At 33.1% G+C, this 25,754-nt stretch overlaps 5 protein-coding genes and 2 pseudogenes across 7 annotated transcripts; 2 read left to right on the top strand and 5 right to left on the bottom strand.

The window, feature by feature from the left end:
* Positions 1–544: 544 nt before the first annotated feature.
* On the top strand, positions 545–3,385 carry C44H9.6 (DUF19 domain-containing protein). Its single transcript, NM_073813.6, has 11 exons — positions 545–639; positions 868–987; positions 1,040–1,100; positions 1,219–1,361; positions 1,406–1,715; positions 1,764–1,898; positions 1,947–2,038; positions 2,088–2,181; positions 2,224–2,355; positions 2,406–2,692; positions 2,743–3,385. The coding sequence occupies exons 3-11, from the start codon at positions 1,070–1,072 to the stop codon at positions 3,307–3,309; spliced, it is 1,791 nt and encodes a 596-aa protein (NP_506214.2). The 5' UTR covers positions 545–639; positions 868–987; positions 1,040–1,069; the 3' UTR covers positions 3,310–3,385.
* Positions 3,386–4,200: 815 nt separating this feature from the next.
* On the top strand, positions 4,201–5,488 carry C44H9.9 (annotated as a pseudogene). The gene is made up of 3 exons: positions 4,201–4,249; positions 4,584–4,726; positions 4,766–5,488. Coding segments are annotated over exons 1-3 (915 nt in total).
* Positions 5,489–6,020: 532 nt separating this feature from the next.
* On the bottom strand, positions 6,021–10,187 carry hzl-1 (DNA2/NAM7 helicase-like C-terminal domain-containing protein). The gene is made up of 7 exons (NM_073812.4): positions 10,109–10,187; positions 9,922–10,063; positions 6,882–9,719; positions 6,620–6,667; positions 6,501–6,575; positions 6,349–6,453; positions 6,021–6,302 (listed from the first exon to the last, which is right to left on the bottom strand). The coding sequence occupies exons 1-7, from the start codon at positions 10,165–10,167 to the stop codon at positions 6,270–6,272; spliced, it is 3,300 nt and encodes a 1,099-aa protein (NP_506213.2). The 5' UTR covers positions 10,168–10,187; the 3' UTR covers positions 6,021–6,269.
* A 1,249-nt stretch (positions 10,188–11,436) lies between these two features.
* On the bottom strand, positions 11,437–15,071 carry C44H9.2 (annotated as a pseudogene). Its single transcript has 4 exons — positions 14,993–15,071; positions 12,075–14,913; positions 11,608–11,733; positions 11,437–11,538 (listed from the first exon to the last, which is right to left on the bottom strand). Coding segments are annotated over exons 1-4 (3,146 nt in total).
* Positions 15,072–15,760: 689 nt separating this feature from the next.
* Positions 15,761–18,356, bottom strand: ugt-15 (UDP-glucuronosyltransferase). The gene is made up of 8 exons (NM_073810.6): positions 17,894–18,356; positions 17,664–17,846; positions 17,578–17,620; positions 17,231–17,320; positions 16,688–17,183; positions 16,505–16,641; positions 16,286–16,371; positions 15,761–16,239 (listed from the first exon to the last, which is right to left on the bottom strand). The coding sequence occupies exons 1-8, from the start codon at positions 18,038–18,040 to the stop codon at positions 15,817–15,819; spliced, it is 1,605 nt and encodes a 534-aa protein (NP_506211.1). The 5' UTR covers positions 18,041–18,356; the 3' UTR covers positions 15,761–15,816.
* Positions 18,357–18,432: 76 nt separating this feature from the next.
* Positions 18,433–20,851, bottom strand: ugt-16 (UDP-glucuronosyltransferase). The gene is made up of 7 exons (NM_073809.7): positions 20,501–20,851; positions 20,411–20,453; positions 20,276–20,365; positions 19,681–20,176; positions 19,491–19,627; positions 19,350–19,435; positions 18,433–19,024 (listed from the first exon to the last, which is right to left on the bottom strand). Exons 1-7 carry the CDS (start codon positions 20,828–20,830, stop codon positions 18,602–18,604), a joined length of 1,605 nt encoding a protein of 534 aa, NP_506210.1. The 5' UTR covers positions 20,831–20,851; the 3' UTR covers positions 18,433–18,601.
* A 2,245-nt stretch (positions 20,852–23,096) lies between these two features.
* Positions 23,097–25,615, bottom strand: ugt-18 (UDP-glucuronosyltransferase). Its single transcript, NM_073808.6, has 8 exons — positions 25,396–25,615; positions 25,152–25,334; positions 24,813–24,855; positions 24,675–24,764; positions 24,134–24,626; positions 23,953–24,089; positions 23,587–23,672; positions 23,097–23,543 (listed from the first exon to the last, which is right to left on the bottom strand). The coding sequence occupies exons 1-8, from the start codon at positions 25,540–25,542 to the stop codon at positions 23,121–23,123; spliced, it is 1,602 nt and encodes a 533-aa protein (NP_506209.2). The 5' UTR covers positions 25,543–25,615; the 3' UTR covers positions 23,097–23,120.
* Between the last annotated feature and the right edge of the window lie 139 nt (positions 25,616–25,754).

The following is a 25,754-nucleotide window of genomic DNA, read 5'->3' as shown; positions in this document are numbered from 1 at the left end:
AGTTCTCAAATTTGTTCACAAAGCAATTTTTGAGAATATTTCAGTAGTTATTTTTAGTTCTTTGGTATTCCCCACAATGTTTAAGGTCTTCAAATAATACGGGCCGCTTTTTAGATACCGAAAAGGTTGCGAATTGTCGTTTGGGAAAATGTGGTAAATCACTTTAAGTGTGCTAAAGTAAAAAATCAGTAAAAAATGCCCTCAAATCTAATTTGGAAGAATCTCAAAACTTTAAAACATTATTGTAATTTACAAAAATTAGCCTGAAAATTGTTTTAAAAACTACTTCATTTTTTTCCTTAATTTTTAATGAGAACACACGGAACATAAAATGGAAAGAAATATTCCTAATGTCCAGCATTATGATTGAAATTTCTGAAAAATACACAGTGAATACGTTTAAGCATACCGGTGATAAGAGTCTAATTTGAATAGGCAGGAGTGTTTTCATGATAGCATGTCATTCAAATTTATACTAATAATCATCGAAACTCCTTTGCATATTGATTTTATCTAATATTTTTACTTATTTGTTAATTTTCAGCGCTACGATGATAGATGAAATAGATATTTATCAACCCAACTCTATGAACTGCTTTTGGAACAGTGGAACCTGATCACGAATTTGTTATTAGATGGGTTTGTATTAAATATGTATATAAGTATTACGGAAAAATGATTTTTGAAACGCGAAATTAAAAACAAGATGGAAACTTTTTCAAATTAAGAAAAACTACTGAAATTTCAAAGACAGAGTGGAATAATTAGTATATTTTTGCGAGACAATGTTAACAGACTAATATTAAACAAAGATTCGATGTGTTTTATTTGTTTTAATTCTCAGAAAAGACTCATCACTAATTTCAGATGTATCATTTTGCAAAATCACGCCATAAAGTAATGCACTTTTTTTTGATATTGACTCATCGTTGCATGTGTGCTCTAATCAAACCTCCTCTCGTTCTCGGCCTGAAGTACATAAAAATAGTAAAATAACAATAAAATATTTTAAAATTTCTAATAATTTTCAATATTTCAGATTTTGTGACTTTCGAATCACATATTAGCAATGCTGAATCCTTCTCTATTGATCTTATTTGGTAAGTTCCAGTTTTTGTCAACAAATCAATAAACGTAGTTAATTAATTTATTTATTTACGCTCGCGAGGAGACGTGGTTATTTGTTTTAAAATATTACATTTCAAGTGTTTTTTTAAGGTTTCGCCAGCAATGAGTTGACAAAATTCAAAACTTATTGCCCCAAAGAACAAGCCGCTCTCAGCATATGTGGTTCACATAACGAAGATTGCTTGATGACGCTTAAATCGGATTGCCACGATCAGTTGTTGCATTGCATAAATGTGAGCATCATCTGAACTTTTATAATTTTTCTTAAATTTTTCAGGCACTGATTCCCACGAACTTGTCAAAAGGACATCGTTATACCGCACAACAGAATGGACACAGTTTCTGTCATAGCTACTTACAGAACATTACAGAAACCATGGGGGCTGATGAATCTACTAACCGTGAAAATTTGAAATCAAGAATACTGGGAATAACAGAGGAAATAATACATTCCGATGTCTGTGAACTATCGTTTTTCCCAAATCAAACCAAGCCTGTATATTTATCAAAACTGTTTCCGTTGATGGTTTCAAAATCTTGTCATTGTCCTATGAAATCAGGCGGAAATTTAGAATCGAAAACAGAAAGTAAAATAAAAAACTAATTAGATCTGAGATGCTAATAGTTTATTTCAGAAACAGTACAAATATCGAACAAATGGGAAGAAAATGCACCAATCAAGACTTGGTACAGTGTATTTGGAAATCAAAAATGTTTGAAAGAAGTTGATCGGCATCTGGCATATCATCTTTGTGGAGAAGAACAAGGATGTGAGTAACTTCTAATTATTAAAACACAATTATGTAAATCATTTTCAGCTGAAGTATATTATGAACTGGCAAGACTTGCAGACTGCCAGGAAAACTCTATGTTTTCGAATTGTGCAATCGAATTTAGTGAAACAATGCAGGTTTGATACTCAAGCGGCATAAAACATTGAAACTTAAAATTTGTTTTAGGAAATTGCTGAGAAAAGTGAAACAAGTCTCCTTTGCTTGGAATATATTGAAATGTTGAAACAACAACTACCATTTGTCAATAAGGGCATTTTCGGTGATGAAATACTCTCGAAAATTACATTAAAAAATTTTCCAGAGTATAATAGTTTTTCGTTTGTAAAAAGAATAAACTCTCATCGTATCGGATCAGATACCATCCAAGCTGAGAAACTATACTGGATCAGTGACGGAGATGATGCTACCAAGTTTAAATGTTTTACAGTGAAGAGTGAGTACAAATGAATTTACATTTTTTTTTCAAATAATGGTTTTTTCCAGGAGCTACCAGCGTTTGTGAGCACTCGTTGAATTATTGTCAAAAAAACTCCAATATCAATTGTGAAGGACAGTACAATGATTGTATGAACAGAAGTAGTCAAGTGGCACCAGAGTGTATTCAAAGTTCCATTCCACCGGTTGATTATTTCAATTGGTTTATAAATATAATACAGTGGGAGAAAAATATAATTGGATTCATTTTCTACATCGTCAAATGGTTATTCAAACATTTGTTCCTTCTTGGATTAGGAGCCTTACTCACATACGTTCCATTATTCAAAAGAATGGTAAGCAGCTTGTTAACAGTTTAAAGAATAATTGCAAGAGATTCTTACAGAACAAGTGGTTCATTGATATGAAAATACTGTGTGATAGCAAGTTCGTCGTAGAAGATACTTCAGAACCCATCATCACGAAGGCATTTTCTTCTGAAAAGTGTCATCTATTGGAAAGTAAAAAAACTAATCAGATGGAAGAAGGAACTGGTGTTTACACTTCGAACAACAACAACAATAACAACAATTATGATGAATATGATCGATCTGAAATATCTGATGAGATTCAACAGATCGGATCAAACGATGGTTCATTGAGTGATGGTTGTGATTTTATTGAAACAGAAATAACAATCAATAATGAAACCCCTGACCCAATTGAGCCATCCACGGCCGAAGTTGATCAACACACAGATTTGGAAGCACAAAAACTTACTGTTCTAAAGAAAAAAGCAATCAGAAGGAGAACCGAAATGATGTCTTACAGAAGTTTTTGGAAGAAGCGACCATATTACAGACGAAGACAAAGAAAGAGGTCTGCACAGAAAGAGAAAAGTCTCCCAGAAAGTTTTCAAGCAATGGGCAAGTCTTGTGCTAAAATGGTGTGGCGATGTATCTGCAATAAGTAACTTAAAATTCATCCTGATTGTTTTCGGTGTTTTATTTGTATTTACATCACTACATATGATAAAAAATAATGTTTAATTGCGCATTACTGCTCTCACAGAAACGAAAAACGTGTCAGCCAACTTTGGCGTTCTATTTCGGGAGAGGAAAGTTTTCAGAAGAAAACGGATTATTTATTTGAGAAACCTGAAATGTTTTACTTGCAGAAATACAGTTTCTAATTGACTTTCAAGCAGACAACTTTTGCTCGTTCAGCGAATCAGAAAATCTCTCATCAACTTAATAAAACAAATCACACATGATATATTTTTGAACATATTACAATGAGAACACGACACTAAAAAATATTTGTATGCATTTGAAACTGAAAAAGGTGGACCGCCAAAATGGGGTTCTGGAATTATCTAACCGGTTCTTTCGACACTGCCCGAACCTTAATACCTTAAACCAAACATTTCACACAAAACATCCGACCAAACATTTGAATAATCAAATGGAAACATTAATTATCTATTGCATAATGTCCTGTCTCATTATTATATTAAAAAATTCCGAATTTATCGCAATAGAGCGTTATGGTCCGCTCTGTATTTTCTTGCAAAAAATTTCACAACATTTTTTCCTATCAACCTACAACACCGGTAAACATTGCACTCAGCACAAAAACTCTCTCAAAAACTTGTGGAAGCTCCCGAAAAACCCATGTTTACCTTTCGCTGTGCTTTGTACGGTTATACGGTAGTTGTAAGGCAAACTATCATTAAAAGTTCCACCAAGTGGTTTCGTGAATTTTTTTTGTCTATTTTGATCAATTTTTTGATTTGATAATTGAATAAAAATAATTTAAGTTTTCAAACCGCTCTTAAAATTTCAGACAACTTGTTTTCGAAATCATGTCTGAACTCTCCACATTGCTAAGTTTTTTTCTGTTGATATTGAGTGGTAAAATTTTTTTTTGGAAATGAGAAAAGTGAAGATGAACATATATTTTTCCTTTAAATATCTTCAAATCCTCTTGATGTGCATACAAAAAAAAGAAAACAAAAAAAAGGAGTTGAGTTCGATAAAAAATTGTTTTAAAAAAGACTAATAGACTGTACTTGAACATATAAAAAATATACCTTATTTACATTTTTGAATTTGAAACTTGTCAAAACCGATACAGTGAAAAAATCGGCGAGCAATTTTTGTCCTCCGCCTATGCCACTTCTAGAGTAAGTCACTTAGAAACGTGGTTTTCGTTCCATAAGTAATTCCAAGTGCGTTTCATTTCCAGGCTTCGATAGCAGTAAGTTGACGAAATTCCGAAATTATTGCCCGAAAGAACGAACCGCTTTCCGCATATGTGCCTCACATCACGAAATCTGCTTGATGACGCTTAAATCGGATTGCCACGATCAGTTGTTGCATTGCATAAGTGTGAGCTGCACTTACGTAATTTATTCTTTCATTTTTCAGGCACTAATTCCCACAAACTTGTCAAGAGGGCATCGTTTTACCAGACCACCGGATGGATGTTCTGTAGAAAACTATTACAGAAACGTGGTTTATAAAAATAATACAGTGGGAGAAAAATATAATTGGATTCATTTTCTACATCGTGAATTGGTTATTACAACATTTGGCTTTGCTTGTATTCGGGGCCTTGCATACATACATCCCATTTTTCAAAAGAATGGAAAGCAATTTGTTTCAACTTGAAGAATAATTGCAACTGTTTTTTTTACAGAACAAGTGGTTTACTGATGTTACGATATTTTGTGAGCCCTCTATTGGAAAGTGAAAAGAATAACCCGATGGAAGAAAACACATATCTAATAACAACAATAATAATGAATACTATCGTGAAGAACATCATGAGATTCCGGATGACTATAATGTTATTGAAACAGAAGAAACAATTAATAATGACACCTCGGAACCAAAACCATCATCTGAATCGGAAATTGATCAGAGAACGGATTTGGAAGCACAAAAACTTACTGTTCTGAAGAAAAAAGGAATCAAAAGAAAAACTGAAATTCTCACTTACAGAAGTTTCAGGAAGAAGCGACCATATTACAGAAGAAGACAAAGAAAGAGAACTATCCGGCTTCCAGAAAGATTTCGCATAATGATGAAAGCTATTGCTAAGCTGATGTGGCGATTCATGTGCAAAAAATTATTGAAAATGGACTAGGTTCCTGATGTTATATTAACCGCTGATTTGTATACACTCCGCGTTTTGCTTCAGTCGCTCCCCTGCCAATCAAAACTTGTCGTACTTTCTCATAAAAATCCCGCTGATATTTTCCCCTTGTTACATTTTACGTTGTTATTGCTTCTATACCCACTTATAGGTGTAGTTTCCAAAAGACACCAAATTCACTTTTCACTTGAACATAATAATAGAAAACCGGAAAGATATTTATTATGCATATCAGTTATACACACACTTTAACTGTAATTGTAGGTTGAAAATACCTCTATTGGTGATGAATTGCGAAGGAGCATCATGAAGTTTTTACAGAAAAATAGACAGAAAATGACGATTTTGAAAATGAACTTTTCTCTAGACAATACACAGTAATGTGTTCAAATATCGACATTTTTGAAATTAAATTGTAATTTGTTGCAACGTGCAAGGTGTCAAATTTAGGAGTTATTGTACTAACTGAAACTTTTTATTTTGTTTTCCATTATTTATAACAGTGTATTGTTTTTTGGGAAGATGTTTCTCTGTTAGTTTTATTGATTATTTTTATCTTTATGCCAGAAAAACAATGGAAAATTAAAAATGGTAAGGTGCCACATACTCTGACAAAATAAAAATAAAGCAGAGTAATTTCAAATCAAAAGACCGGTTTCGTTTTTTCAAGATCCACAAAATATGATGACTCGGAATTTGTAAAATGGAAATTATTGTCAAATTATAAAATACTGGTTTGTTTGTTATTAAACATTCTGCTCGTTAATTTCTGTTTCATTGGACTATAGTTGAACTTGTAGCCGAATTCTGAAGAAAATAATTTAAAAAAAGTAATATTTTATCTCAACTCTACTTTTCGGCCATTTGTGGAATTTTGCCCAATATTGTTCCTATTCCGTCTTCTTCTTCTTTGTTGAGGTTTTGAACTTTGTTCGGTGTCCTCTTTGGTTTTTACAGTCTAAAATATTTATAGTTATAGAAGGAAATGTTAAAAAAAAAACAAACCTGAGAAATTGAGATATGTTTTCCTTCATTTTGATTTTTTTGAATTTTATTCGATTTTTTTGCTGTACATTTAATCTGAAAATTAAAAAATTATTTGAATATCTCACATTCGAACATACCTGAACCATTTGTGGTTGTTTTTGTTCACTGCCACCAAATGTTGAAACCTTAAAAATACATTTTTGCAATCATCAAATTTTAGAATTTTAAGAGAAATTTTTTTTAAACTAATTCTTTCTATTCTGGAGACGTCAACTACGTATTTTGGTTATAGTTATATAAAATATTCTCCTATTCTGGATACTCATTCTTCAGAAAACTTTTTTTGAATAAAGTTTCAAGAAACACAATAGTATTATATGTATTATTAAAATTACTTACTTCCATTGAGCATTTGTTGATCTGTGCACTCTGAGCAATTGTATCCCAATGTTTTGCTTTCTTCAGTTTTGCAATATTTCCAATGATAATAGTCGCTTGACGAGCTCTAGACATTGCCACGTTGACACGAGTTCCTTCTTGCATAAAAAGGGATGGATTCTTATTAGTGCAGCAAACAATCATCACTTCTCGTTCAGTTCCTTGAAATGCATCAATTGTTCCACATTTTACATCAGTTTTCTTTAATGCATCCGCGAGTAAAGATGTTTGGGCTTTATAGAATGAAATAATACCAATATCAGATTCTGAGAGACCATATCCTTTGACTTTCTTAGTTAATAAACTAACAATTCTCACAACTTGATCTTTTTCAGAATTATTTGCCACCGAAGTGCCCATACGATATCCGTCTTTCTCGTGATTGAGAACAAGAATTGGGAAAGATGAATTTGGCCAAATATCAGGGCGCATTCTCATGAATTCGTCTCTCTGATTCTTTTCTACTCCAGAAATCAACTGACCATTGTAAAATAGATCACTCAGAATTTTTGTGGTAGTTGGATGACATCGATAAACAAGTCGAAGGATAGATTGTGGAAACATTTTATCACGAGAAGCTCTTGCCATTGTTTTACCAATTCCATAATCTTTGAGAAGACCTTGCAAATCATCATCACAGTAAGCTGGTAACTGATTGATGTCTCCAACAAGGCCAAAACTTGCATTAGGAAATTTATGAAGTAGGCTAATCAAGGTATGTTCTGGAACTTGGCTTGCTTCGTCGAATTGAATATTTGATACATCTCGAAGAACATTATTTTCCAATAAATTGTGGATAGAATCCGCAGTTGAAACGATAATATCAGGTGCATAAAGAGCGAAGAATGCTTCTTTCAAGATAGCTTGGGAAGGCTTATGTTCTCGTTGATTTTTAAGAATGTTTTCATAAATTCGTTTTGCTTCTCCAACAAGTATTCCTTTGCAATGGTATTTTTGAGTTGATTGTTCGACGATAGCCTTCTTCATCTCCCTTGTTAGATTTTCACCGTTTTCTTTCTGAATTTCTGTGTTTGTGGCCCACTCAAAAAATTCGTCCTCCATCAGAATGGGCATGTCAAGTTCAGTCTTTGAAGAATCCGGAAGAGAATTCCAATTGGACTCGCTAACATATCGAAGAAAACGAATATGGTCGCATTTGTGTAGTTTCAATGCAAATTCAATTAAATTTACTCCTGCATTATTACTTTGAGTTACCAACAACTGTTGTTTGTTGAACGATTCAGAACGCATATACTTTTTTTGAAGCTCAACTGCAGCTGTGACAATTGTCATCGACTTTCCACAACCAAATGGGGAGTTTCCGAGAATCAAAGGAACACCAGAGAGAATCATGGATACATATTGATTTTGGTATTGATTGAGCCCAATTGGTATTTTACTTGGGAATTCAAATTGTTTATTCCAATTGATGTTTCCCGTTGAATTGATTGGAGATCCACCATAAAGTGCAGTTACAATACGTCTACCATTTGACGACGGGCTCATTTTTTGAAGAAATTCACAGTCCAACCTAGGAGTTTCTAGGAATTGTGATTGACTTACAATCCAAGTGCCAGTTTGAAAGTTGAGAAGTTTGTTGTTGTTTTTGGGAATCGTTGCAGTAATTTCAAGTGATTTCCTATTATTTCCAAGAACGACTGTTTCAATAGAAGTTTTCAAACTTTCTCCTTGTCCATTAATTTCTATTTTCTGATTGGGATTCCAACGTCCTTCAGTTGGTTGTTTTGAAGGATTATCAATGGAAAATCGAAAATTTTGACTTTTGCGGTGGATGTTTGTCATTTGAAAATTTCTTCCATCAAATCTTCCATTTGAAACCGTTTGAGCAGCTGAGGAACCCATAATGACACACTTCTGAGCAACTAATACAGACGCTTCGGTATTTAACGAATAGATTGATGAGTTGAATGCATCCACTCCAATTTTGAACATGTTCGTTTGTCTTTCACATAGCGAATGAGTATAGATTGTACCAAGAGAATTCGAATATGATGGTAACTTGGAAGTTAAAGCCATCAGATCTTCCCAGTGTTGTCGATGAAAGCCTTCGGAAAACTTAACTTTAGATTTCTCCGGGATGAAAGCTGTGCCATAGTACATCATATCCGTTTTCAGCTTCTTTCTGTCAATTTCAATCACATCCATAGCTTCCGTATGACCTTCCACTATTGCTGCTCCATTATTCAACATAGCGAAGTTAACTCTGATAATGCTTTTTCTTTGCAGAACAACCATTTTGTTCACCTCCCAAATACATGGATCGTGCGGACTGACGTTTTTAATAGTTGGAGCAATTGAAGGAGCGTTCGATTTCTTGGAAAGTTCTGTAACAGCGACCACATCTCCAGGAAACAACATTCCAATTACACTGTAGTTCTCGGAACCTTTCGTAATTGTCCGATCGTTGACTTCTACAAATCGAAGATCTCCGCGATGTAATCCATGCAAATTGGCGTGACAGGCAATCAGAATATATTTATTATCCTCTGCGGATAAGACACGAAAATAAGCACGAATTCCTCTCTCGTAACTGTATGTTGAGATGTCCCTGAATACTTGACGGGGTTTTGGAGAATTGAAATTTGGTCCCCAGCTGAACGTTCTTGCAGCAAAATTGATGGCATCAGAATGCTTATAACTTTTCAATTCCTTTTCCACTTCAGATTCGATTTCTGTCTTCTTTTTCTGTCTCGAATTTGTTTCTGGAGGCTGAACATAAAACTTGCTGAACGCATTCTGTTCCTTTTCCGAGAAAGTTCGGCTGTAGACTGAACTGTTCTGAAAATTTCCTGAATTTGTACAAAATATAATAGTATATTAGAAAACACTTTTTTAAAATCAAAATGAAAATTCGATAAGAATAAACCTAATTTTTGGTCGTTTCGAACAACTTTGACAAAAAAACTAATTTTCGGTTGTAGGTGTGCTAGACTAATTTTTTTAAAAATGCATCAAAAAAATTGAATTTGTGATTACATACTTGAACAACCGATGATCTATATGACGTTGTTTGTGAAGATTTTATAGATGCTATGTGCGATGTATGATATTGTTGAACGTCGTCTTCTTCTTCTTCGTAATCTCTTCTATAATATGAATTGTTATAGCTGGATTGTACTTCTCTAAAAAATAAAAATTGGGTTTTAACAAAAACTATTCAAGCTTACCTTGTGGGTTCTGATGGTGGAAAAATTGTTTCTAAAAGATCCTGAAGTAATTTCCACATTATCCAATTGTTACCTGAAAATGAAAATTTATTTTAATAAATTAGATTTTTGAGGAAAAAGAAAGACAAAAAAATTTATCGACGACTTCCTAAAGAAATAATTGAACACTGAGATTTCACCGCTATTTTGACTAGAAATAACTTTTTCTTAACGTTTCATTATGATATTTGATCATTTCAGTCCCATAGGAATGGTTTTTAGTCGTTTCGCCACTGGAGTAGTCCACCTTTAAGAACAAATGTCTGCAATTTCTGTAGGTAAAATGACAACATTGTTTTGGAATACACGCGAACATAAAGTAACATATGTAAATATTTAGTTTTGAAAATGTTTGAAGATGTCTTCAGAAATATCAGAAAGTATATATTTATAAAATAATCTCTCAAAATATATGTCGACGTGGTAGTAACAATTTTTGAGAAGAGGGTTGCGAAATATGTATGGCTGTTGCAAATGTGCTGAGGGACGACCATTCGCAAAGTGTGGGGATTTTAAAACAGAGGATTCGGGATAAAAAATGATTTACAAATGCTACATCTTCAAAAAAAAAAAATGTTATGTAGTTCAAGCTGTTCAAAGTGAATTTTTCCAGCATAGACTGGGTGCCAACAATGAAAAGTTAGTGGACGTTTTAGTATTAGCAAGGGCCTCGAAAGAGGGAAAAAGTGCAATGATTTATAAAAAGAGACAGTTGCATGGAAGAATCGATAAATAATCGTTTCCCACATTCAAAAAAATGTTCAAAAAGAAAAAAAAGTCAATTGATAAGAACAATTTTTGAAGTTATTTAACATTTGAGGAGCTTACCAAGTTTTTTGATTATTGGCACATGAGTTCGATTTGAAGATGTAGTTCAAGCTGTTCAAAGTGAATTTTTCCAGATATTCAAATAAATACATTATTTTAAATTTGGTTTTAATTGTTTTGTAATTTTTAGAAGTTCAGCGAAAATACACAAGAATTGTTGGCTGTTAATTAAATAACTAATTTTTCCTGTAAAAGATGCTAGAATTCATCATTTTGGCTATTATTTAGTAATATTGAAATATACCTATTGATGTCCGACATTGACATTTGTCAAATTACATTGACATTGACAAATTAATTGTTTTGATTATAACATTTCACTGAATTCAAACAATTTTGAAATAAAAATTCAAACTTTTCAACAACTTTCAAATTTATAAAATTGTGTACAATCAATTTCAGAAAATTGAACTAATTAGTTGAACGAACTCCGAAACAAACAAATAAATTTTTAAAAAATATTAAATCAATTTTATCGATATAGTTGGTGGTTTTTTCTTTAGTTTTCTGTCGGAAATCCCATTTCTATTTTTCCTCGGAATAACTCGATATTCCTCGTTGTCCTAAATTTTTCAAAATTATACTCACAAGTATAGTATCAAAAATATTAAATTGAAAAAAAAAACAATTACCTGCGTTTGCAGTTTTTGATTTTCGTTTTCCAGTGTTTCACGACGTTGATCATCTCGATTCTGATTTTTCGTTTCTAGTTGAACTTCTTTAGCAACATTTTTTTTATTATTGGCCTTTTCTTCATTCTGAAAACAACAATTTTGCCTTTGCAGGGTTTCATAATGTTGGTTAAATTATTAGATTTTCATTTCAAAAAATGGAGATGAGGCTCGAAGGAATTAAGTCTGGCAAACTGGACTGAAACGTCCGGAGTCTTTAAAAAAATTATTTAGAACATAATATAGAAACTGGACGTTCAATTTTCCACTTTTAACTGGGAAACATTTCCTTAAAAGATAGTTTTCTGATACCTCATTATTTATAGAACCAGAACCAACATTGAGAAAGTCACTTCCGGTAATCGATGATATCTAAAAAAACATAACAACAATTTTCCAACTATAGACTTGTACAAACCCCAACTAACCTTATCTATATAACATATGTTTTTGTCTGCAACTTCAATGATAGTTTTCCAATATTCCGCTTCTCTCAGTTGTTGAACATTTCCAATAATTATAGTGGCCTGGCGGGCTCTGGACATTGCAACATTAACGCGACCTTCATTTTGCATAAAATGAGTAGCCTTATTGTTTGTACAACAAACAATTATAACTTCACGTTCAGATCCTTGAAATGCATCCACAGTTCCACATTTCACATTTTTCCCCCTTAAAGCTTCAGTGAGCAATGAGGTTTGTGCTTTATATAAAGAAATTACACCAATGTCTGATTCTGGTAAACAGTATCCATTGACTTTGTTGGTTAATAGTTCGACAACTTTTAGAACATGTCGTTTTTCGGATTGATTAACGACGGAAGTTCCCATTCGACTCCCATGTGATGTATGGTTCAAAAAAAGAATCGAGAAGTTCAGATTTGGCCATATATCCGATCGCATTCTCATAAATTCATTTCTTTCATTACTGTAAACTCCAGAAATCAATTGATTTTCATAGAAGAGCCGACTAAGCAAATGTGTAGTTGTAGGGTGGCATCTATAAACATGCAGAAGATCAGATTGTGGGAACATCTGCACGGGCAGCTCTTTCCATGGTATTTCCAATTCCATATTTCTTGAGAAGTCCACTCAATGCACTATCACAGTGGGGTGGTAATTGTTTAATATCTCCAACAAGACCAAAACCAGAATTAGGGAACTTTTGAAGAAGGTAGATTAATGTGTATTCAGGTAGCTGGCTGGCTTCATCGATTTGAATATTGGACACATGTTTGAGGATATCCAACTTCACTAAACATTTATATGAATCTGCGGTAGATACAATAACATCTGGATTGTAAATCACAAAAAATGCTTCAATCAAAATTTCTAACAATGGTATTTGTTCTTTATGCATCGTTTCCATATTTTCATAAATTGTTTTAGCCTCTCCTTGAAGTTTTTCTGGAGTAGTAAAATCTTGAATAACTTTTCTGACAATTGCCCTCTTCATTTCATCTGTCAAATGCTTCGTTTGCTCTATTCCAAATACTGTTCCCAATGCCCATCCAACGAAATAGTGTTTCATAAGAACAGGCATATCAATAACAGTTCTTGACGAGTCGGGAAGTAAGTTCCAATTAGGTTCACTTACATATCGAAGAAATTTAATGGAATTTCCAACTATTTTTTGAGAAATTTCAACTAAACTGACTCCGGCGTTATTGCTCTGAGTAATCAATAGTTGCTTTTTCCCATACTTATTGTATCGATTATTCCGTTTATGAATTTCGATTGCAGCTGTCACGATTGTCATTGATTTTCCACATCCGAATGGCGAATTTCCAATTACTAATGGCACGTCTGCAAGAATTAATCTTACGTACTGATTTTGGAATTCATTCAGAGCAATTGGTTGTTTAGCAGGAAACACAAATTCGGATTGCCAATCTTTTCGATTTATTTGAATCGGAGGTCCACCATACAAGGTCTCGATTGTTCTTCTTCCATTGCTGGTTGCATGCATCTTTTTGAAAAATCCGATTTCACAAATCGGAACCAACGGAGATTCCTGTTGATGCACAACCCATTTATTACTGAAATCAATGTTTTTTGGCGAATTACTTGGAATTCGAACAACAATTTGAAGATTTCTTCTATCAGATACAAGTACAGTTTCAATAACGCCTGTCAATAACTCTCCACCTCCATTCAACATTACTCGCATATTGTTGTTCCAACGTCCTTCAGTTGGTCTTTCTGCAGGGTTTGCAATGGAAAATTGAACTATAAAATCTTTCCGTATAATATCTTTAATTTGAAATCCTCTTGCGTCAAATCTTCCATTGAGTACAGCTTGCACGGCAGAAGCACCCATTCTGACACATTTCTCTACAATTTCATCCCTCTGCTTTGGATATGAAAGAAATGTTTCTGTATCGAAAGCTTTGGTTCCAATCTCTAGAAGTCTCGTCTGTGTTTCAGATAAAGAATAAGAAAACACAGTTCCAAGTGAATTCGGATACGAGATCATTTTTGCCGAGAGAGCAATTAGGTCTTCCCAGTAGCTGTTATGAAAATCTTCAGTGAAATTCACTACCATTTTCTCAGGGAAAAATGCTTTACCTGAATACATCTTATCAGTTGGAAGACGCACGTTCTTGTTCCTCTCATTATCCACATTCATAGCTTCTCCATAACCTTCCAAAATGGCGGTTCCATTTTCCAATGTAGCAAAATTGGCATCGCATATATCCTTCCGTGTTAGAACTGTCATTTCCTTGACTTCCCATATACAATTCCCATCTGGATGAACATTATCAACATTTGGAAAAATCAATGGTGACTTTGATTTTATGGCAAGACTGGTCACAGCAACGACATCTCCAGTAAAAAGTCTCCCGATGACACTGAAGTTCTCGAACCCCTTTGCAATCGTTCGATCGTTTACTTCTACAAATCGTAGATCTCCTCGATGAAATCCGTGCATGTTGACGTGGCATGCAATTAGAATGTATTTTTTATTGTTTTCTGCCAAGACTCGATAATATGCTCGTACTCCCTTCTGCTGTTTTGAAGTTGCAACTTTGTTTAAACGATTACGTGGTAATACTGGGTTGGAGTTTTTCAATGTCCAACTTCGCGATCTTGCAGCAAATGCAATGCCATCAGTGTGTTTGTAATTTCTCAACTCTTTCTGGACATCAGAAAGAGGCCCTCTTGATTTCTTTCTCTTAAATTGATCACATTCATTTTGTAGTTTGCAATAGAAGTCCGTAAATGCATTCGAACTGGTTTCAAGAGCAAGATATTCTTTGTCGTAGAACTAAAATATGAAGTAGTCAGAATTAAGAAAATGTAAAATTTTTGGAAATTTTTGAAAGTTTTTAACGATGCTTACTTACCTGGTTAACTGAAATCATATTGATTTTGCAATTGCAATAAATTTCGATTTATATGTTAGACACAGGGTATGTATTACCTAAAATTATTGTTATTTTAAAAATAAATGACATACAATTTGAAAGAAAATTTTTGAAAATCGATATTGTTAGGGCATTTGTGAACTTTCAACAACATCGGCATTTATTCTATCGTGCCTATGCGCTTGGTGCCAGATTTTATGAACAATGAAGAATTTTCACAAATTAATTGAAATAATAAATGAGTGAAGTCAAGCGATGCAAACACCAACCGGAATAATTAAAAAATACTACGAATAATGATTAAACAACTTTCACATTTTTCTGTTTGTTCTATCTAATATGAAAAAAGTCCATCGAATATTACATAGAATGTGCATTTATAAAGCAATTCAATAAACAAATGAAACAATCAAAATAGAAAAATGTAATAAAAAAGTTGAAACAATGACCCTTCAAAAGATTTGAAAGTAAACATGTATGCAAAAAGGTGTGCGTAAATTGAATTCAATAATCCCATTTTTGATTGTTGCTGGTTATAGATTAACTACTGCAGATATCATGAGAGCGTGAAATGATTCATAAGGTGTGAAAGTTTCTAGCCTGATCTGAGTTCAGTAGTTCAAAAATAAAGAAAATCAGCTGAAACATTGGTGCGCATAAACAACATTTCAAGTGGAAAAATCACATGAGCAAAAAACACTATTTCAGATTTAATCCGGGGCAGAAAATGAGGGAGTAAGATTGAAATGTGAGACATTAAATAGTTTATTCATTAATACAGATATTTTGAAAATAATTTAAATCTATTCAACTTTCTGTTTATCCGATCGGCACATAAAATAGACCTTCTTGAATACGAAAATTATTGTAAAAATGATAAATGAAATAATTGTTACAAGAAATAGTCCAGCAGCTAAAGCAATATCAATCGAGTAATATTGGAACACATTTAAATGTCTGCCTTCTGAGTTTAAAGTTTTCAAATCTCCATGTTTGACTGCAAAATCACAATGTTTCAGAACAACGTCTTTTGGTTGATGAGGCTGTGAAGAAAGTATATTTGCCAATTTTTCTGCATTTTTCTTGTAGCTCGGATTTTCCATAACAGTCTGTATGGCTTCTCTAATTTTTTCTGAATTATTCAAAAAAGTTTTATCCAATTGAAGAGCACCACCGTGTCTTGTGAGCATTAGTGCATTTCTCGGTTGATCAGCCATTAGTGGAATCTAAAAAAGAGAATAAGTAAAATTTAAATTAATAGAATCAACATACAACAACTGCTGGTTTCCCTTGATATGCCAATTCCATTGAACTTCCAAGACCTCCGTGAGTGACAAAAAGTGTTAATCGTTCATCCGCTGAAATATGCAGATTTTATCATTTGCACACTAACTTTGGTGAGCTTAACTTTAAGTTTAGCTTAGCAGATCAGAAATAAACCAGGTAGTTTTGACTCTTATAGTTAGGTCAAGATTGTGTAACTTAACTTACCAAGAATATCATTTTGTGGCATCCAAGTAGTCAATTTGACATTCGAAAGTTGATCTGCTAACGTTGCATTTTCTTGTTCATATTTCCAAATAAAAGTGGTTTCCGGCATCGATGCAAAAACTTTTAAAAACGATTCTCTGTAAAAATTGTTATGAACTACTTAAAACTGGCATGAAACTTTACTTGAACTCATCTGGCATATCACATGAGAAAGCATTTGATCCAAATGACACAAGAACATTTTGTTTTCGCAAATTCAATAAATCATCCCATTCCTTTTCCAGTTTAACTTTTCCATGCTTATTCGTATTTACTTGCATTCCACCAATAAAAACTGTTTTTGGGAGAGTTGGACTTGGATAATCCAAATATTGATTTGAATTTATGAAATAATAAGCTGCTCCATTAATATGATCTTCCCATGTTAACGATTTATTATAGTATGGCTTAATTGCTTCTAGTTCTCCTTGAAATCTTGTCCACGAAAAATACCAAGAGAATGCCATTCCAAATAAATTCCGTACTCTTTCTCGAAAACTCATTCTGTCTATGTTTTTTGCATAAACTCCAGGATAGTAACTAGTTGATGCTGGTTCACCAAGAGCATGTTTAACGACATCTAGATAAAGTACTGAATCTGCATTGATTATTGTTTTCACACCAATCGAGTCGAGAAGAGCTTAAATAAAATATGAGTTACACCTCATGTTTTCTTACAATACTTACGAAATCCACAAATAAACAGAGATTCTGTTATTCCCAAATCAAAATGTTCATTTCTCAATTGTTCCAAGATAGCTGTTTGCTTGAAAATATCTGAAATATAAACGATTCGTTTGGAAAATAAAACCTCGGGCAGTTAAAGGTGGTTGTGTTGCTCTAAACTGCTTTAAATGACCCCAAATATTCCTTGTACAACAGAGAAAAAACTTTAATATTTAGTTTAGTTCGAAAAAAAAAACTCTTGCAACACAACACATTTACTCTCAAGCGTATCTATAAAAACACGTGGCAAATTTCCACCAAAGTTATTAGGTCTCACAAGTGCCCGTGATTTCAGTATTGAAACTCACTTTCACACTGATAACCACTGGCAATACTGAAGTTTTTGATCATCTAAACTGAAAATTGTCAATTAAAAAACGAATCGAGCACTTACCGAAAAGAAAATAGTAATATCTGCATCAAGTTTCCATATTTGCTTCTTTATCATTTCTTCCGTTTTCGCTTCTTCTTGCATTAACTTACTACGTGGTTCTTGATCAATTCTTATGATTTTCTTAACTTTTTTGGAACCAACTAAATCCTTTTTCGATTCCATGCAAACAGGAATTAGCATTGTCTGAAAAATAACAAATCATGCCGAAAAATAGAATGTAGAAAACTCACCACATCGTGACCTGCATCAATAAGAATATCGGAAATTTTCCCTAAAAAATTCGAATGACTTGCTCCGAACGCTGGATTGAATACTAGGACCTTGTAGGAACATACAAGTTCAAGTAATAATAGTGTCAGTAGAAAAGGTAATTTCATTATTTTTTTTTGTTTAGCAGTAAGTATTTGCACAAGAGTACGATTGAAACGTTTATAGGACTGACCAAACTGAATTGATAACACGGAAAGGTGTACTGATGACTTTGACGTTTTTTTTTGTTTCATACTCTGTTAAGTGCATTTTTGACTTTGGACAATTAACTGGAAAACGGTGAAGCGTTTCCCGGACAGCTCAGAGAACGGTTTTCACAAAATTTATGGCTTCTATCCGACCATCTAGAAGTTTTTTTAAAGTATTGCTTCTTCTTTAGAATGAATATTGAAAAATTCAAACAGAATATCTTGATAAATAATAGTTTTCGAATCGAATTTTTGAAAATTCCTTTTTTGTTTATATTACATGTCTGATTTTTTTGTGACATAACAATTAATTTAATAGTTAATACGTTTATGTTTTATTAAAGTGCACATACATATGCGAGTCACCAGTTTCAACATTAAAATTTCTTTAATATCGTGTGATTCAAAAATCGTAAGCGTGCAAAGTACAACACAGTTTTTAAAATTATTGAAACAATTTAGTTCAAGAGATCACCAAACCTAATCTACTTTTCGCTTTGAAATCGAAAATAGTCTTCCAAGAAACCTGAACAAAAGTTTGATAACAAGATAAACTACAAACAAAATAACAGACAAAATAACAAAAATAGCAAGAACAATATCTACAGAATAATATTGGAAAGTATTTAATAATCTTCCTTCTGAATTCAAAGTATCTAATGGACCAAACTGGACTGCAAAGTCACAATGTTTCAGAACCACATCCTTCGGTTTGTGTGGCTGATCTTCAAGAATTTTGGCGAGACGTTCTGCATTGTGTTTGTAACTGACATCATTCAAAACGGTCTGTATGGCTTCTCTAAGTTTTTCTGAATTATTCAACCAGGTTTTATCCAATTGAAGGGCACCTCCGTGTCGTGTGAGCATGTGAGCATTTCTTGGTTGATCAGCCATTAATGGGATCTGTCAAGTAAAACTTTAAAAAAAATGCTTTCAGTATTAATTGTGGCCGGCAGTGGAGCGGTGGTAATAAAGAAAATATCATTTCTCAACTGTTGAAATGTTTAGAACTCAAAGACTCATATATGATTTTATGAAAACTTGAGACTTTTCGCATTTTGAAACATTTATAAAAATTAATTACATGGTCGCATATTCTTAGTATGAAAAGTTGAATACTAATAGAGAGGCACAACTAAGGAAATCTAGTATTTTTAACGTAGAATTAATAGATAAATTGAAGTAAGTTTCCTTTTACTTCGCGACCAACTATATCATTTAAACTCACAACAACTGCTGGTTTCCCTTGATAAGCAAGCTCTACAGAACTTCCAAGCCCTCCGTGAGTTATGAAAAGGGTTAGTCGATCGTCAGCTGTAATTTTATATGTGAAAAATTGTGAAACTATAGAGGAATAACGATTACTTACCAAGAATATCATTTTGTGGCATCCAAGTAGTCAGTTTAACATTTGGAAGATGATCTACCAACGTTGCATTTGCCACTTCGTACTTCCAAATAAAAGTAGTTTCCGGCATTGATGCAAATACTTCCAAGAATGATTTTCTAAAAAAAAATTAAATTTAGAAATATAAACATCGAAATTTTCTAGAACTCACTTGAATTCATCTGGCATATCAGAAGAATAAGCATTTGAGCCAAAAGAGACTAGAACATTTGTTTTTCTCAGAGAAAGAACATCATTCCATTCTTTTGAAAGTGTTGATTTTCCACTTTTCTTTGTATTTACTTGCATTCCACCGACAAAAACAGTTTTTGGAAGAGTTGGACTAGCATAATCAATATACTGATTTGAATTGATAAAATTGAATGCAACATTGCTCAAATGTTCTCTCCAATCTCTTGATCCTTTGTAACTTTTTGGAAAAGCGACAATTTCGTCATCATATTTCAGAACACTAAACCAAAGTCCAAAAAGATACCCAACCGCATTTTTGACTCTTCCGAAAAAGTTCATTTTGTCGTCAATTGAAGAGAAAAGTCCTGGATAATAAGAAATTGCAGCAGGTTCTCCTAAAGCTCCTTTCATTCCTCCCATGTATAGAGTCGAATCAGCGTTAATTACAGACCGAATTCCGATCTCATCGAAAAGTGCTGAAAATATTCAAATGTGTAATTTTGTGAAACATTCTGCTTTTTTTTCAGACTGCATCAAATTATGAAAAATATATAATTCCTTCAGTATAAAATTACCGAATGCTCCTAAGAAAAGTGACTCTGTGATGGCAAGATCGAATTTTTCCTTCCGTAATTGTTCGATCAGTTCAGTTTGTTGGAACATATCTAAAAAATATTGCATATGATTTCACAAGAAGTGAATTGACTCACATTCTGTTTGATACGCTGCAGTTTTACTGAAGTTTCCAATAAACTGAAAATACATTGAATACTAAACAAAGAGTTTAGAGAGTCACTTACCCCAAACATTGATGTTATAGCCGAGTCCATTTTCCAAATAGTTTTTCTCATAATTTCTTCAGTTGATCCTTCTTTGTGTATTTGAGCAATTCGAGGATCTTGATCAATTCGAATAATCTTTTTGACTTTTTTTGATCCAACAAGTTCCTTTTTCCCATTGACAAAAATAGGGATAAGCATTGTGACGTCATTACCCGCATCAATTAGGATGTCCGAAATCTTTCCAAGAAAATTTGCATGGCTGGCACCAAAGGCTGGATTGAATACTAGAACCTTGTAGCTAAAGCATAATTCCACAAGAATCAAAAATAGGAAAATTGGAAATTTCATAATTGAGTAATGAGAGTAGACAAAACCTCATTATCAGTTGGTTTATATAGAGCTGCAAAAAATGTGTGGTTTGTATGATAAGAACTCTAGTTTTTGAAAGAGTTGTAGTTTGTAAATGCTTTTCATACATTATTGAAAGGACTACGGGAAAAAAGACGAATAAAATTTATGACTTGTATTACTCTAGTTTTCGTGTAAGACTGTACTTCATTACAGAAATCACAAAAAAAATCCTGTCATATTATGAGTTCAATCAACAACATAAAATTATACAGATTACATTTTAAGACTAGAAAAATAGTATGTTTTAATGAACCATGAATGTGACTTGATACCGAAAACATCTTTGATCCCGGAGAAAAACCGTTTTTATGCAGTTAAAAATTGTTTGATATTTTTTGTAGTTCATCACTTCCAATCTTGAAATCAAGTCCTCCATGACAGTCATTTAAAAAAGACTGGCCCGACGTGTATAATCGGCTAAATTAAAGATATGAAGCCAATTTAGCCTCTCTTTTCAATTCGATTTTCTTCACAATTTTTTTGATGCAGTTGAAGACGTTCTCACTGAAATTTCGGTTTTTCAAATTTTAGGTGTACGAAAAATGAATTACCTTTATTTTCCAAAATGTTTTTTTTCTTAAAGTTCAATAATTGGTTTTTTCAGTAAGGCTACACTTTAATGTCGTCATTTTCATCATTTTATCTAAATTTTAAGACCTTTGATAGCATCATATTATCTAGAATTGAACAGCTTCACTGACTCCATTTTCCGTTACAAGTGAGCATTGAGAAAAACTTGGGCCATGAAACAAGAAGTGGAAATCTGAGATTATACCGAAATATGTTTTGTCATAAAAAGGTACTGTAATTATATTCTGACATTAAATGTGTTCAATCTGGAATTTTAATTTTTATTGAGGCCGAAAAAATATAATTAATTAAAAAAATACAAGCGTGTAGAGCGAAACAAAGTGGAAAAATGTGCAAAAAGCGAGCAAGGTTCTGTTGGAAACATTCAAATTAATTATCAGTTAGTTTTTAGGAACATATTTTTGTGGGGTTCTTGGATGTCATGATTGGGATGTATATTGATTTGATTTGATTTATTTCCACATTAAGATATTCGTTATTAGTTGTGCACTTCAGGAGAAAATTTATCTTTTTTCCGCTAATTTCCAATAGATATTTCACAAAAGATATTTACTCTCATCGAACTTCCGAACTCCTTCCTATTTACTATACCCTATACACATTAGCAAACACTTTTGGTCAATTTAGAAAGTTAATTATATCAACTTGAGAGGGTGGTCATGTGATGAGGTATCTACGAAGTAATGTTAATTGGTTTATTTTTGTATCTTTTTGAATAGATGAAATAGTTGTTATAGGGCTGACAATCAGAATTAAAGTAAGATGTAGATTCCGTTTTGAAATAACCCGGGTTTGGGATAATTCAGTTTCCCTTTAACTGAATATTGTTTTAATTTCAATTTATTCCGTCTTTCCAGAAAAATGCATTCACTTTCAACAGATAAATGTATTCCTTGTCGCTTTAATTCACTTCCTTTACCAACAAATCAATTGGGGCAGACTACGGTTCGTTTTTTTCAAATTAAAATGCTCCCAGTTTTTCAGAATGAAAACCAGAAAATCATGTCAAATTTTTGTGATTATCCCTACAGCAACGAAGTGATTGTAAGTTTTAGATATTTTGTCAGTAAATTTGATTTTCGTATTTAAGAACAACAAAGAAAATCCACGTCTCAAGTGTTCTTAGAAAACAGCACAGTTTCCTCATTTCGATCAGAACGAGAATCCATTAGTATTTTCAAAAGTACGATTTTCACAAAAAAGGAAGAAAATACAGATATTGAGGCCACTGGTCCCATTTTGTAAACCAACTGATGGATGTAATGGAATAGCTGATTCAATGGAAATTGAAATGAAATCAACATTTTGGATAGAAAATTATGATAATAGTGAGTCATTTGTGATTTAATCAAAGTCTCAAAGCAATGTGTCAAGAAACTTTCTCAAAAATTAATTTACTAAATAAACTATTGTCAGTACTCTAAGACTTCATGGAAATAGATGTTATGGAAGACAATAACAACAACATGGAAATTGATGACCCCGTTGATGACGATACTTTAATGGATTTCTTGACAACACATTGAACTTTCAATTGTTCTTTTATTATTTTTATTGCTGACATATTATAAGATTTGTTTATTTATTTTTGATTCCAAATAGTAAATTACAATTTTTAATTAGATTATCCATTTATTTATTCCATCTTGGTTTTCTGCGATAAAAAAATTCGGGCAACAAGTTTGAATATAAATAAAAGAGTAAAATATATAAAAACTAACACCAAAAGTGCTAACATCACAATAGAACTTGCTATGTCAAATGAATAAAATTGGAAAGTGTTTAGATATCTTCCTCTAGAATTTAAAGAATTTAGAGCCCCATGTTCAACTGCAAATTCGCAGTGCTTTAAAACAAGATCCTTTGGAGAAACTGGTTGATCTCTCAAGATTCTAGCAAGTCTCTGAGCATTTTCAGAATATTTTCTCTCAGTCAGTACAGTTTTAAAAGCTTTTAATAATTGTTCGGAGTCCCCAAGCATGGTTTTGTGATACTGAAGACATCCTCCGTGCCTTTTGAGCATATGAGCATTTCTTGGCTGATCAGCCATAAGGGGAATCTGAAAAATAGAGTGGTGTTTAATCTGGCAAGAGTGTACTCACTATCAGTGCCGGTTTCCCCTGATAAGCTAACTCCATTGTACTGCCCAACCCACCATGGGTGACGAATAGTGTCAAACGATCATCAGCTGTAAATTTCTAGTTCCTGATTGATGACTTCGATCGAAAGTAAACACAAGTGTGTGTTTCAAAAATTATTCCAAAAACTCTTCTGTTAATTCTTAAGAACAAAGGTAGTAAAGTTAGCGTCCTAGGTTAACCTATTCAAATATTAGAAATACTCATTTTTGGAGGTTCCACTTTTTTACAAAAAATCACACTACACAATTTTTGTGACGTCAAAATTTTAAAACTACGCATTTTTATGTATCTTAAAAAATAAATTTGTAAAATACGTTTAATAATTACCTAACAAATCGTTTTGTGGCATCCACGTGGTAAGTTTCACATTTGGCAGATGACTAGTCAAAGTTGCATTGGCTTCTTCATATTTCCAGATGAAAGTAATCTCAGGCATATTTCCGAACACATATAAAAATGATTTTCTGAAAGAGTTGAATTTTTGATATTGATGTTTGCATTTTCTTACTTGAACTCCTCAGGCATTTCCGATGAAAATGCATTTGATCCGAATGAAATCAAAACATTCTGCTTGCGTATATTAAGTATATTATTCCATTCATCACTTAATTTTGTTTTAGCCTCGTTTGTGTTAACCTGCATTCCGCCAACAAAAACAGTTTTAGGCAAAGCTGGAGACGGATAATCAATGTATTGATTTGAATTTATCAAATTAAATGCTACTCCTGTGAAAAGATCTTCCCAAGTTTCAGTTCCATTATAATATGGCTTAATCATCTCCAGCTCTTTTTCATATCTTGATCCATACAGATATTTCGTAAAAAGCATTGTGATCATGTTTTTGACACGTGCTACAAACGACATTTTGTCATCATGTGGAGAGAAAAGTCCAGGGTAGTAACTGATCGCAGCTGGCTCTCCATGAGCATACTTTACAGCGTCCTTAAATAAATTCGACTCTGCATTTATGACATTCTTGATTCCAATGTGGTCGAATAAAGCTGAAAAAGTGTATTAAATTGAAATATATACATACGACAAAAACTGACCAAATGGGCATGCAAAAAGGGATTCCGTTATTGCAAGATCGAAATGCTCATTTCTCAGACGATCGATAATATCTTTTTGTTGGAAAATATCTGTAAGCGAGAAAATAGACTAAGAATTCATTCAGAAAAGGTACTCACATTCACACTGGTAGCCTATAGCCAGGTTCATTGAGCCGACAATCTGGAATTTCGAAATGTTTTCAGATTATTTTTTCACATTAACTGGCATTATTTTCTCATTTGAGAGAAACTTTTCAAATTCAAACACGTTTAGGTTCAACAATTCGCTACCACATCGCAATCAACTTTTAAGAACTGCCACCCACTTTTCAGACTTTACAAAAAAAAATTCTGTTTGACCAACTTTAACCACTAAAGTTTTTCGCTTTTAAGTCTTCTAAAAAAACGAAAAACGGCAACCTCGGTGCGTACTAAGGCCTTGCTTCAAATACTTCATCGAAAGCAAAAAATACTAACCGTTACCAGAGACATCATTTCAGGATCCATTCTCCATACTCTTGCCCTTCCCATATGCTCAATCCCTTCTTCTTCGAAAAGTTTTCCAGCTCTCTCGTCTCTTCCTATTCTCACTACATCTTTCACTTTTTTTGAGCCAACAAAATCTTTCTTAGTTATCAGATACTCTGGGATCAGCATAGTCTGAAAATTTTCTAAAGTGTTTTTAAAGTTAATTAATGTATAACTTTTATATAAATCTTACCACATTGTGTCCTGCATCAATGAGAATATCAGATATTTTTCCAAGAAAATTAGAATGACTTGCACCATAAGCAGGATTGAAAACCAAAACTTTATACGTTAATGTAGAATGTATTAATACAAAGAATAAAATAAGAGCGAATTTCATGATCGGAGTAATCTTAACTTGAATGATTGGTTTGTAAGATAAGAAATGGAAATGTTGACTATTTGGTCGAAATTATGTGCATTTGGCAACAATTTATGACAAATTTCTATTGTGATAGACCTGCTCGTGATAGTGATAATTCAGCGTCCGGGAAAACCTCCGGCCTCTTGTTCCGCATATGCTTTCTCCTCATTTCCCACAGATTTTTACTG

Source organism: Caenorhabditis elegans, chromosome V (genome assembly GCF_000002985.6).
Source record: "Caenorhabditis elegans chromosome V".
Classification (NCBI taxonomy): domain Eukaryota; kingdom Metazoa; phylum Nematoda; class Chromadorea; order Rhabditida; family Rhabditidae; genus Caenorhabditis; species Caenorhabditis elegans.
Note: the sequence above shows the minus strand (reverse complement) of the source record. Positions and strands in the feature narration are given on the sequence as shown.